General features: G+C 32.1%; 1 protein-coding gene across 1 annotated transcript in view; it reads right to left on the bottom strand.

Annotated features, from left to right (window-relative positions):
- Nucleotides 1-2736, bottom strand: part of LOC135123726 (guanylate cyclase 32E) — a 48690-nt gene extending 45954 nt beyond the window's left edge. Inside the window, exon 1 of the mRNA XM_064048586.1 lies at nucleotides 2493-2736. Within this exon, the coding sequence (XP_063904656.1) occupies nucleotides 2493-2736 (244 nt within the window). The remainder of the gene's footprint in view (nucleotides 1-2492) is intronic.
- Nucleotides 2737-14297: the final 11561 nt, after the last annotated feature.

Below are 14297 nucleotides of genomic sequence, written 5' to 3'. Positions count from 1 at the left end.
CAGATATCCAGGCTAAAAATTGAACACAATATAGAGAGAGTATGTTTCATACAAATTTCAGCATTTTTGCAAAAACACGTATACCAGTTTGGAAAGGTGTAATAAAGCAGAATTGTATTACCAATTTTTTATGAAAATGGAGTGACCCGTTCCTGATTAAATCAATAAAATAAATTGACTGATTCATGAATTTTTTTGAGTCACATAAGCAATTCTAAAAAATATGAATGCAGTGATAAATCACAAGTATAGATTCAAAATATTTTGCACATTTTAGATAGAATTTATTCGGCAACTATGTTATTTTGTACAATTTACAACCCATTTGCTATCTACAATTTTGATGTGACGTCATTCCGTTGTTGGTGGGAATGATTAGACAAACTTTTGGTTAAATCTTCATTATACACATTATGTATAAAATTTGACAACAATCGTTCTAGTAGTTTCGGATTATCTATTTAACAAAAATTAACACAAATGGCAGACAAATAGACAGACAGATGGAAACGAGAGATCTATATTTTTGTACTTTTGGGGTTATGACATATCTAGAAAATATCAAAATAGCCAGCCTCCCGATGGACTCGATTATAATACTTCTTTAGCTTACGCCCGGGAAGTAAAACTTAATATTAAATTTACGTCTCAAGTTAATTACAGTTATATATGTAATTTCTAAATCAACTTTACCAAAATTTGTAAAAAAAATTCTTTATTTCGATTCTGAGACAAATTACAAAACTTGTATTTATACAAGGACCCTGCAGGTACAGAAACACGTTAGCTCTACATTTTATGCAACACTTTTACTTATTATATTAGCGCATTAACAATAGAAGACAAATAGTATATATAATATAATGTTTAGAAAATTGTTTATTGTAAGCGGGTCGAAATGTACTACTTTGGCAAAATCCCAGTGAGTCATAAGAAAGGTATAGCTTACTACAACTTACATAGAGTACGAATTCCTCACTCAAGGAAAACGAATAATTTTCTATGCTGCTAGTGCAATATACTATTTTGCTAATGTGCATAATATAAACGAAATGGAGAAAACATTTATTTCATAAACCTCTGTTTCACAATTTGGAAACATCCCGTTTCCAGTCAGTTTTCTTACGTTGTCAAGTAGGATCACCCGTATTGTAGAAGATTTTCAAAATTGACTCTAAAAATTAATAAACTTTTTTAGATGCCAAGTTTTTGAGGTATATCTTAAAAATACTTGAGTAAATGTGGAATGAAAAGAGAGCTTACCTAGAAATGAATTCGAAAATTTTATAAAATGTTTTTGAAAAATATGAGAAACTAATAATTTTTATTTTTAAATATAGCTGAGTACATATTTACGTAAAAATGACCTTTTTGACGAACTTTCTAAATAAGGTGTTATTTTATAAAATTGAATAATATTTGGTTTTGTAAATTTTGGAGATGACGTCATCTCAATGGTGGGGGTTGATCAGACCAGTTTTGGTTAGCGTTTTACCATCTACAATATATTCCTAACATACGCACTCGTATAAAATTTGATAAAAATCGGTCCAGTAGTTTCGAAGATTACCTGTCTATAAAAAATTGACACAGACAGACGATAGACGAAAAACGACAGGTTAACGGAAATGCGAAACCTATTTTTTCGTACTCTAGGGCCCATGAAACGTCGAAAAAACATGAAAGTAGCCATTCGTCGAATGGGCCCTTTTACAATACCTCTTTAGCTTACGCTTGGGAGGTAAAAATTCTCCGTACAACGTAACAATAAATAGTTGATATATGCTGTTTAAAATCTCCAGAAAAAAGTTAAGTAAAAGTATGGGAATTTAATAGAAGTCACGTCAACATTTTATAAATTAATGGAAATTCACTAATGTAAGAGGAAATAAAAGGAAATCAAAAAGAAGGAAGTCAATTAAACCGCTGGATATAAAAGAAATGTTTAAATGATGATAAAAGTTTCTTGGAGGTAAAGTAATGTAAGTGCCTTTCCTGACACTTCAAAATCGCCTTTCATAAAATTCATTCATTACTGTCATGTTAAATTACAAATCTCAAATACTTATCAGCTTTATGTTTCACTCACGAAAATCTAATTTAACGTTTATCTGCATAGAAAAATTAATTCGAATGTAATTAATGTTATTAATTGCAGTACTATCTATAAAGCTAATAAGCTTAGTGAAATTGTGTAAACAGTGAGGTAGTTTTATGTGATTTGTGCTATTTATTGTCAGATTAAAAGGCAATTATACCTACTTATCTCCCATAATCGCTATGTAATTAAATATTTTATTAAATAAACTAATTAATTAATTAATTAATTAAATTAATTTGATAAATAATAATAAATACTCCAATTATTTTACAAGCCGATATGCGAGTATTATGCTTACGTATGTCCTGTGTGACTTTTACAAATGTCTGTGATAAAAAAAAACGTCAACGTGAAAAAGCATTCTATCAAAAATTTATTAAAGCTCACCAACCTGCATCCTCATTGACCGCCTCGACTGCTAGTGGCAAAGCTCCCAAAACCACCTGAGCTTGGCCGTAAGCTCCCAAGAATCCTATAGTGACGGATTCGCTGAAATTGTGCGCTCCGGTTCCAGTTAAGTAACTATAAAGAATCTGATAATCCTGAGTAGAGTTGTTGACATTGTTGCAACTTGTTTGATGCTCTAAAGAAAAAGAAACACTTGTCCAAGAAAATAAAATGAGGTAGTATATCATGATTTTCGTGTCTTCGATTAGCAGCAGCTGAAAAGATAGCGCGTCAAGTTGAAGTACGCGCTGAAACTGAATCGAGTTTCAGCGGCTTGAATTTATTTAGTCTCGTATTCATCAAATTCTCCTGAATGAAATTGGTGGGAGCGCTTGCGCTTATATTGTTATCAACAGGTCTTACCGTAGCGGCAGTTTTATTATGATGCCAAAAATACGCATATCATAGAATTCTGGAAAATTTTTAGTCGTTGCTAACTGTTGTCTGATCAAAGGTCACAGCGAAGCTGTATGCGTCTGCAATATAAAATCCTTTACTCGAAAAGCTATTGAACAGCTATTGTTGATATATTCCAGGGTTATAACTTTGAAAGGATTCGCCGCTTTAGACTCTCACAATATACAAAAACATGTTTTTATCATTGTGTTCAAATCAATCATATTTCATCGCACTAACTTTGAATCGCCGAACTGATGCTTTGTATTGGCACTGGTAATTTTCCCGAAAATTCAAACAATTTTTTGAAAATTTGTTTCTTTGTATCAATCCAAAAAATTATCTAGGTTAGACTAACCAAATGTGTTGGATATAGTCTCATTGAGATAAACGAACTTCACATAAAAATATTACAAGGTGTAATCGAAAACATTACTTCAATAGAAAATGGAATAAATATTAAGGAGTTATAATAGACTTAAGTAATTGGCTACTAGTAAGAAAATTTCTCTTAGTACTATGGCGGCCCTTACCCACACTGTACAATACATATTTGGATAAAATATGCAACGTCCGTCACTCTCGAAATTAAAAATATTGGAAAAGTCTTACATATCCACTATTTCAAGAGGAGACCACAATTAAAAGAAGAAGTGATAATATCCCAAACCCGTATTAGAAATGTTCCAACATCGTTTTCAAGTACGGATTGGATGTTAATAGAACTCACTGTATTATTAATTATTGTTGCTACAAGTGTTCGTCTGCCTCAGAAACGGGAAACCTTCTCTACGAAAAATCTAGCAAAAGAACTAACGAAATGACCTCCGGAGTTTCTTTTGAGTTAGAAACTAGATTCACCAAGGAACTGGGCTCGTATTCGTCGTTGTGTGTATCTAAGTGTTTTGTGTATTTTCGACAGCCCAGTTATGACCTTTTGTTACAATTTAATGAATTTCCTAACCTTTTGAAAAGTGCAAGAACATAGGAAGTTAAAGAGTGATGATACGAGTGGATACGTAGTTATCAAAACGTAGCAAATTTGTGTACTTTGATGCGGTGTCGATACAAGAAAATTTGCCGTAAGCGAAATATACACACTGCTGAATTTTATAATCGCAATAGAAGTAAGTATATTTAAAGAGTCATTTCCTGGACGATTTATTTGTGATTCAGCTATTTTTTAAATTTTAATTATTGTAATTTAAATGGTATCAGTACACAAAATAATTACGTTAAGCTGAAAAATATTAGGACATGTTTAGAAAAAAACCGACGACGTGACTGTTTAATTATTATTATTATTACGATTATTAGTACATGCACAATGATTAAAGATGTAGATAAAGTTGCATATTGAGGAAGTACATAGAAGAATTTAAAAATCGGTTATCGATAAAGTATAAAATGGAAGTTTAAATTTTGTAAAAAGGAAAAGTACCTTCCCAAAGTGGCTTTTGATCCAAAAGTAGCTTGTAATGTGTTACCCGAAATGAATAATAATGAAGCTGTCGCTTTACCACTGGTATTATGGCAATGAACTCAATGATACTCTGTTGGACTCGGGACAAAAAAATAATCAATTTTGTTTTAAAAACTTGATTGTCACCTAGTCCAGAAATTAGATTAAATGGCAATTATGATTCAGTGCAAGCATTAGTAGCAGACATGAAAATACATTTGTTAACTAAGTATAAAATAAAATACTGCCGCCTTAGCATGAAATTAACGCGTATGGTTCAAAGTAATAAGTCAACAGAACATTTTGATAAAGGAATTAAAGAATTTTGTGTAAACTTGACAATCAAACTAATAACAACTCTCAGATGGATTAAGAGTTCCAAACACAGAACAATCGCAACCGCACATAATTTTACTAGTTTGAAAGTCTGTATTGGATCTACCATTGACGAAACTGGTACCCCAAAACCTGAAAATAGTCAGTATCCATACCTACATGAGGTCGAAGTTCAAAAATTTACCCAGGCTGGAACCATGGTCACTGTAATAATATTTATATTTAGGAGACTTTCGTAATAATTCAAATAAAATTCGGCTAAAGGTAAGTGCGCTTACGAATTTGATTTCATAAGCATTTTATAGCGTATCCCTCATAAAAGTCAATAAATACAAACAATGACACGTTACATTTTTATTTAATAGAAGGTCTTCCCAGGAAAGCGGATTTTCTGCAGTCTACTGTGACTAAATCATCAAAACTACCGCCAGTTACGTAGCAATTAAGCCATAACCTTGCTAAATTTTTCGCCCAAGTTTAATCATTTTAACGTAGGCAAATCACACCTTAGACAAAATTTTGGAATTACAATAATCCACAAAATGTTAACAGTAATAGTGGTGGACTTCAGTCAGAAAAATTTCAAGAACAACCAACACTGATGTCGAAATCCATAAAATACACAAAATATGGTAAATTACACTATAAGGGAAAATATGCCGGAACAGATTTTTTCCTGCTACAATCAGTCAGTCAGATTAATACAATTATTGAAAACTAGGCTGTATAAGGACCAACATTTTTTAGAAACAACAACTATAAAATTTATATTGTTTACCTCGTGATACTAATTATTATGAATTATTATTATTATTCAACCATATAAAGTAAATATTAAAGCAATAGATGGTAACATTTTTACAGCAGGAATTATGTAATTAAATGTGACATAAGTGGAAAAACTACTAAACAAGAATTTTATATTTTCAAACATTTCTTTTGTCAAACTAATGGGATCGTTCGTCGAAATTTTCTTAACAAATACGAAGAGTATTAATCACCGAAAAATACATTGATATTATCAAACTGTCACAAGACAGTAATAGTACCTTTAAAATTGCTGTAGTAATTCCATCATCATATGAGATAACAATTCAATATTTACCTATATGTAAGTTACGTAATTTTCTAAAGAGTTAAATTGTGATTAAGATCCTTTATAGTTAAGTAAAACTAAGAGAAGGACGATTTAATTTTAACAGAAAGAAGGAAATAAGTAAATTCAATGTATTTTTCGAAGAACCGATTGAACTGATAAAGGACCCAGTGGCGACTCGTCGAGGTGGGCACAGTGGGCAATGTCAACCCTATTTTATTGTTTACAGTGCAAAGTAAAATATTGTTTTTTTTTCTTTTTTAATTATGTTTTATTTTTGTACACAAATAATTATGGCCATAAACATTATTTAAGCCAATCGATTTTCTTCGTTACATTCCGCAGTTTCCCCAACTGAGAAATTGCAGTTCCGGAAAATGCGTCAGATCTCGGCGTTAGCCCACTTTCTTGACTGTAAGTAACGACATACATTCGGTTTTCTGTGTACCTGATTGACAGTAAAAAATGCAAAACACACATTGCTACAATACATAGCAGCGTTTTCTTGTATCAAGCACGGCACGACGCCTTGCCGCCAATGTATATCTCAAACGATGCAGAAGCGTATTCTGATATTCGATTCAATAAATTAATTTCGATTTTTCTGTTCATTTTGATTATAAGTAGGTAATTATTTTTATTACTCTATTTAAATGTGGGTAAGGTTGGAAGGAAAATAATGGTTATGCCAAAGTTCTTGAATATTATTTGTTTAGCAACACCAAAGTTAATAAATACTTTTTCATATGAAATTTTATAATGAAGTATAAATCTAAAAATTCGAATCACGGATAATAAGAAGTAATAACTTATTATTAAAATATGTATGTAACATATATATTGTTCTCTTATTACAAACACATTTTTGTTTAATAAAGTGAATGCTTCGTTAACTGTAGCAAAGTCAACAAAAGTTAAAATACTCTTAAATTATTATTATTTAATCCTAGCAGTCCACACAGTTTTGTTACGTGCTTTGCCCTATAGGATGAGCGAAAGCACCCTGGAGAATCGGAAGTGCTCGGTATGGGTCGTCGTCACGTTCGTCGCAGACACGACTCATTGGAATTAGTTATATCAGAAACTGCATTGTGCATTTAATTATAAAATATATGTAGCTTATTGAAATTACCGAACCGTTAGGCGGTTACTCAAGCAGGTAATTTTAAACTATTTTTTTTAATGGTAAATCCGACTGCAAGTAATATTAAAGAGGTGATAAATAAAGGTAAAGACAATATTGAGTTGTTTTTTTTCGAATTCATTAACATGGAACTTGATGTTTATGAACTATTTATGCATAAATTAAGACCATGTCCCGAAATGATATAAAATTAGTCATGACAAACTCTTGTATGGTAGTAATAAAGACTTTAATCAAAACTGATACAATATAGGATGACCAGTAATGAAATAACAAACAAACTGTACTGTTGGAATTGTCTGCTATTTAACGGAAAATTACAAACACTTTGGAATTCTACAGGTTACAGCGATATAAAACATATCGGTACGGCTTTAAAAAAACATGATCAATTTGAAAAACACAAAATTGTGTCATTAAAATGAAAATCACTTGGAAAACGAAGTAAACTATACAAAATTCTCTTAATTCGGTTTATCGTGAATACATTTACAACACAATGAGACCGTCCAAGAAAACGGGGATAGTTTTAAACGTTTTATCGACATGATGATTTTCTTTGATACACAAAAACAATCATTTCGAGGACATGACAAATCACAAATCTCTCCTAATCAAGGTAATTTCAAAGAATTAGCAAATTTGTTATCAAAATTCGATGATAAATTTAAAAAGATTTTGGAGGAGTCTTCAGTATTTAATAGTCATTCTAAAACCATTCAGAACGACTATTTTGAGAATTATTTTTATTTTATTTGTTACTGTTAATTTTGTTAGTATTTCGAGATTTCTTTTTACGTGACATTTTTAATTTTGCTTTTGTTATAAATTTCCAAATTGCTACTTTCTCTATGTGTAGCTTATCTCAAAGATTTAAAATTTAGCGTTCTGTATTCATGTTGTTTCAAAATCTTCACATGTTGGGATAATTATTTGACGTACTGTACTTATATAAATTCCTAACACATCCATGTTTTATGTGCTGAACCCTTTCTTTTTTTATCAATCAAATTTAATATTTTTGAAAAATTGGTCGAAAGTCATTCGACAGAACTTTCCTCGCTTTTGGTTTCACTTTCTTTAATAAATTGACTAATTCATTAATTTGTTTGGTCATTCTGTATAAGCAAATGTGAATCCAATGATAAGTTACAAGTATAGTCTGATCCTATTTTGTACATTTTCGAAAGAATGTATTCGGCAAAATTTTGAGATGACGTAATCAAATTTTTGGGGTTAATAAACAGATACATTTTGATTAAAAACTTAACATGCTTACATTAACTTTACAACATCAAGATTTCAAAGTACATATTCAACTGATTAAAATCAATAAACTAAATTGACACAGTCATTTTTTTTTCAGACACCCCGTATGAGCAAATCTAAAAAATATTAATGCAGTGTTAGATCACAAGTATACACTCATCATACTTCGTACATTTAAGATAGGATTTATTCGGCGAACTTTTAAGCTGACGTCATCATTTTTTTGGAGGGGATAAATAAATATATTTTGATTAAAAATATATCATTCTTATCATAACTGTAAACCATGTGCAAGATTTCAAAGCATTCGGTTTTGCAGATTCCAAATTAAATTGCAAAATGTTATTTCAAAATTTTGTTTTTTTTCCAAAAATTTGGACGTTTCGGATAAAAATTCAATTCGGAGTCATAAACTACATGTGTAGGAGTATGTTATTTCATACATTTTAAAACCCATTTACTATGTACAATGTTGAAGTAACGTCATCACATTAGTGGTGGGGACGATTAGAAAAATTTTGGTTAGGGTTTTACCATCTACATGATATTCCTAATGTCAATACAAAATTTGACAACAATCGTCCCAGTACGTTCGGAGATTATCTCTCTAATAAAAATCCAGGACGGCAGACGGACAGACAGACGGAAACGGAGCACCTATTTTTTCGTACTCTAGGAGTCATGAAAGATCGAGAAAACGTAAAAGTAGAGAGTCGGCCGACGGACTCGATTACAATACTTCCTTTGCTTACGCTCGGGAAGTAAAAAGATTAAAATAATACAATTTAGAAAACGTGAAAATTATTTGGCCTACGAAATATTGTCTTTATCAAATTTTTTTGCAAATTGTATTATTTTTATATATTTTTTTGCCTTTTATTGCAAATAAAGAAAGACATGTGTTATATTATTGAATGCAAAAAGTGCTTTTTTAAAAAATATTAAATTTAAGACCTCGTACTATTTAAAAAAAATTAAGTTGGTCTTGTATCTCCAAAATAAATATTGATAGAAATTTTAATAAAATTTCAGAACAACATACAGTTCATAGTAATTTACGCAACTAGTTCGGGATAGCCTGCTTCCCGCATGAACGCTTGTTTGAGGCACGACCGAAGGGAGTGCCGCATTTGCGTGAATGCGGGAAGCAGGCTCACGAACGTGTTGTGTACAATATTTTTTGCGACGAATAAACCTTTAAACTGAAGAGATTAACTGTGAGTTATTTATAAACAACGCCATTGACAGCACCGTCAACACGTCACAATGTTGACACTACCCGAGTATTTTAAGGTTACCATGGCAACGGGAAGTTAAATGCACGTGTGCGGGAAGTTCGACCTCCCGCACTCTGGTGAATGCGCGAAAGCTATCAAAAAAGGTCATGAGTGCAAAAAAGTATTTTAATTTAAAAATACTTTTTTGCACTCATGACCTTTTTTGATAGCTTTCGCGCATTCACCAGAGTGCGGGAGGTCGAACTTCCCGCACACGTGCATTTAACTTCCCGTTGCCATGGTAACCTTAAAATACTCGGGTAGTGTCAACATTGTGACGTGTTGACGGTGCTGTCAATGGCGTTGTTTATAAATAACTCACAGTTAATCTCTTCAGTTTAAAGGTTTATTCGTCGCAAAAAATATTGTACACAACACGTTCGTGAGCCTGCTTCCCGCATTCACGCAAATGCGGCACTCCCTTCGGTCGTGCCTCAAACAAGCGTTCATGCGGGAAGCAGGCTATCCCGAACTAGTTGCGTAAATTACTATTACATGTGTACCAAATTTCAATCAGTTCTAATAAACCGTTCTCCCGATATTCAACTGCTTCAATACTTTTTAGCGACCCTGTATAATTAGTTAAGTAATAAGAAAGAAAGAATGAATAAAAAGCTACTGTTTGATCTTCAATTGATGTTAATACATTTCTTTAATGATAAAAAATATTAATAGTAGTTTTGTATTTTTTTTTTTTCGTTATGTATATACTATAAACTTCCTACTTATGCACTCAGTAACGAATGTTTCTTAGTTTTACTTGACGCCACCTAATACCTACCGAAAATTGGCACACTTTGATGTTTTATTGGGCTGTTCTTTTATTCTTGTTTACAAGAATCAAGCAAAGTAACTACAATACTGAAAAACCAAACAAATTATTAAATCGACTAGTTATTTAGTTACAAATAGAGGTGTTATGTGAACTTATTATTCACACATTTCGTTAGGTGACGCCCCTTACAAACAACCAACAACAATCAAGTAAGATGAAAACAACCAAAAAAAGTTAATCTCGTAAAAACGTTAAATCGGGAACAAATTATCCTTTATTTTTTAGATTCTATATTTAAATCATTTTATGAAAACCTCAATGCGAACAAATTAATATATATATATATATGTATAATAAAACTAGGGGAGAAGAAAAATAATTTACAGGTTGTGGAGAAACAGGAACTAAAAGATCTAACTGATATAGGTATGACACAAAATTACACTTTGTAGCTGGTTCAGTGAGCCGAAACTCTTTTACTGACAACAATATATACACAATATCTCAGGGATTAACAAGTTATTGCACACATAATAATCCGTAAACACAAAAGTCGTTGCACATGAAAATAGTCCTTAAACACAAGAAAAGTCCTTAAACACGAAAAGAGTCCTTGAGCACGAAAACACGAAAATAGTCCTTGAACACGAAGTCTTTGCACACCGACACTAGACAAACGCGACTCGTTGATCCGGTGGGACCCCTCTGGATGCGCCACTGAATGCTTAACTAACGCGACTCGTAGACCCGGTGGGACCCCTCTGGATATGCCACTGGATGCTTAACCCGTTCAAGAAGCTGTTCACTCCCGTCCACCAAGACCCCTAGGATGCAAGGCGATGCTGGGATGAACAAAATAAATTTTTACAAAAACAACACATGGTAGCTTAAAATTGAATAGGGTATAAATGTTTAGTACCTATACAGAGGAAAGGAAAATCTCTTTATGATTAGAAAACTCAATAGAAAAAGAAGTGAATGATTTAAGACCGCAAAGTAATTCTTACCTGTTAATGTAATATGGAATAATTCACATACAAGTACATTTTTGTAATGATTTGTGATTAGTGAATATTAAAGTGAATTTAGTGTGTAACTAAAGATGGCAGTGGTACTCTCGCGTACAACTTATCAAAATACTGAACTTCGAATTCTATATTTGTATTAATATACAAATACAATTTTGTGTACATTTCGTTTACATATATGAGGGGAAAATATTTAAGGCGTTATTAAAAAAATTTACCCGGCGCCTCCACCATAATATCACGTAAAACATGAAAATTAAATCTCAGAAAAATAGGAACCGTCTTTACAATAGTAATTTCACCTTAGAAAAATAATTTTTGAACTATATTAACAACATTACTTTTATTTTCTGTGTGGTTATTAGGCTACGTTGACGAGAAAACTTGCTTCTAACTGAAATTTAAACGTTACCTCAGCATTTTCGTTTGAAATGACAGAATACGTGCCACGAAGTGCTAAAAGCAGGATCTTCCTCTATTCTAACCACGTAGAACAAAGCTAAGGACGTCAGAACATGGAACTTCGCAACATTTGCAATCACCTCCTGGAAATTTAGAGACGTTTCAAGAACACTTAAGTATGTCCAATTGGCACAGATTACTCTATAATGATACCAAGATCAACTACCTTGACAAATAAACAGGCTTTGGCGTTCGCGTGCTTAAAAGGAATCTGAAAAATTCTAAAAAACGGACAGAAAATGCATTCAATGACCATTGGGAATAAAAATAAAACTGTTCGAACATGGAGAGTAAAATATGTAGTCGCATTTTTCGAATTTAAGACAAGATAGATATAGCTAACTACATATCACCTCGCTCATAAAAAGTGGTCTTCAATGTCAGATTCTGCCATTTAATTCTGTATAAAATTCATTGACGACCACTTTTTTATGAGCGGGGTTGTACGTATAACTATCTGGGAAACCCTAATACTTACAACTTGCAGTTGTATTCCTTTATTATCAAAATTCGATGAAATACCTTTTGGTAGCTCGAATTTGGCGTCCGTTTTGCAATCTTAATCTAACTGAATTTGAACAAATTTTAAACATATTACTGTAGTAAAATCTACTAGCAATAATTTTGGAATAGGAAAAAGAAATGTGATAAATATGACGATCCACAAAACATAAAATATAAGAATGTGTATGGGCTTTATTCTGGTGGTAAATTAAACTTTGATAATAAACGAAACAGAAAATGCTCTACTGTAAAATGTTTTCTCCAAAATTGTCTCAAATTTTTGTATCCGCAATAAATAAATTATTGTATTTTCTGTCAATTTAATTTTAGGTTTACAACATCATTAACTATAATATTAATAATAATAATAATCTTTATTGCCCACCAAGAAACCCAATTACAGAACAACATATTACAAAAAAACAGGAATCTTAAATAAATAAATACAAATCAAAAATTCTAAAAGTGAAATATAAGTACTCAATTATTAAACTAAGCTAGCAACTTAAGCAGAAAAAAAATAGTAAATAAATGCAAATCAAAAATTCTAAAAACGAAATACAGGGTTAGTAAAATACTAATACCCTCTACTACTTGATATTATCTGAATTTAAAATGAAATGCCTAATCCATGATTGCTTTGACTTTGGCAGTGTCACTTTGACGTTAATTAATTTTTAACATTTTTTTTCATCGTTGACTCGCCTCTAGAGCCCCATTGGATTGACGACATACAGTCAGATCAATCTGGGCTATACTGAAGCCGTAAGTGCTCTACCAATGTTGTTCGCCGCTAATGTGCATGTGTTAATTTGCCATCTCTGCGTCACCTAGAGCCTCTTCGAAGTGCAAATCTGCAACCTCTGGACTTCTTCGGCCATCCATTTACAAAAAAGCCGTAGCATCCCCCCAAAATGCCCAACATTTTCAACAGATTAGTAGTTAAATTATTTACTTACTTGTTTGAGTTTGTGTTGTAACCTTTGAATAAAATGCCGTAAAAGGAATTTTTAGAAATAATTTTCTCGTGATTAATCAGTTGCAAAAGATCAAGAGGCACACTGACAAATTTATTAGCGGCGCCGGAGGAGATTTCCGACTGGCTGTGGTACCACCATGGATACACGCGTAACCTCATTTTCCACAATTGTCAAAATGAGATTGCCAAACTCAAAGCAATCATGGATTAAGCATTTCATTTTAAATTCAGTTAGTATCAAATGGTACATGGTATTCGTATTTTGGGTTGCGTAAAAATAATTTTCAGAAGTAATTCTCTCGTGACTAACCCTGTATAAGTACCCAATTAATATTATTAAACTAATCTAGCAACTAGAGCAGAAAAAAAAATGCCATCTATCAGTTTATTGGCACAGTTATAGACATAATAGGTATACTTAGGCGCTCGGGCTAAAACATTGGTGCGGGACGTGCTAATATTAAAGCTATTAGCAAGTCTTGCTGAAAAACGTGGAACATGAAATTGTATTTTAGAGAGAAAAATAGAGCAATCAATTTTATTATGAAGCAGTTTGATCAAAAATTTAGCACACTCCATTCCATGGCGTTGTAATAATAAGTTAATATCAGTGCCGCCACTCAGATAGGAGCCATTCATCTTGAATGAGAGAAACTTCAGAAATTTTCTTTGTATCTTGTCAAGCATCGTATGTTAATTCATGTAGATGGGGTACCAGATTAATGAGGCATATTCATCAATTTTACTCAACACAAACGCAAAGAAAAGAGATTTCAGTAAATCAGGATTATTAAAATATATAGAAACGCGCATTAGAAAAACCCAATGATTTATTTGCTAAATTACTTAAGTCTTCAATGTGGATATTAAAAGTTAGCTCCGAGTCATAAGTTACACCCAGATCTTTAACAACTGAGGTCTTCTCTAAGTTCAGACCATTAATAGTATAAAAAGTATCAATAGGATTGGATTTACGCGTATATGATACATAAAAACATTTACAAATGTTTAAAACAAATTG

Source organism: Zophobas morio, unplaced genomic scaffold, assembly GCF_036711695.1.
Source record: "Zophobas morio isolate AGI-343-1 ecotype UQ-CSIRO unplaced genomic scaffold, CSIRO_AGI_Zmor_V1 ptg000006l, whole genome shotgun sequence".
NCBI classification, from domain to species: domain Eukaryota; kingdom Metazoa; phylum Arthropoda; class Insecta; order Coleoptera; family Tenebrionidae; genus Zophobas; species Zophobas morio.
The sequence above is the reverse complement of the archived record's forward strand: the minus strand, read 5'-3'. Positions and strand labels throughout refer to the sequence as shown.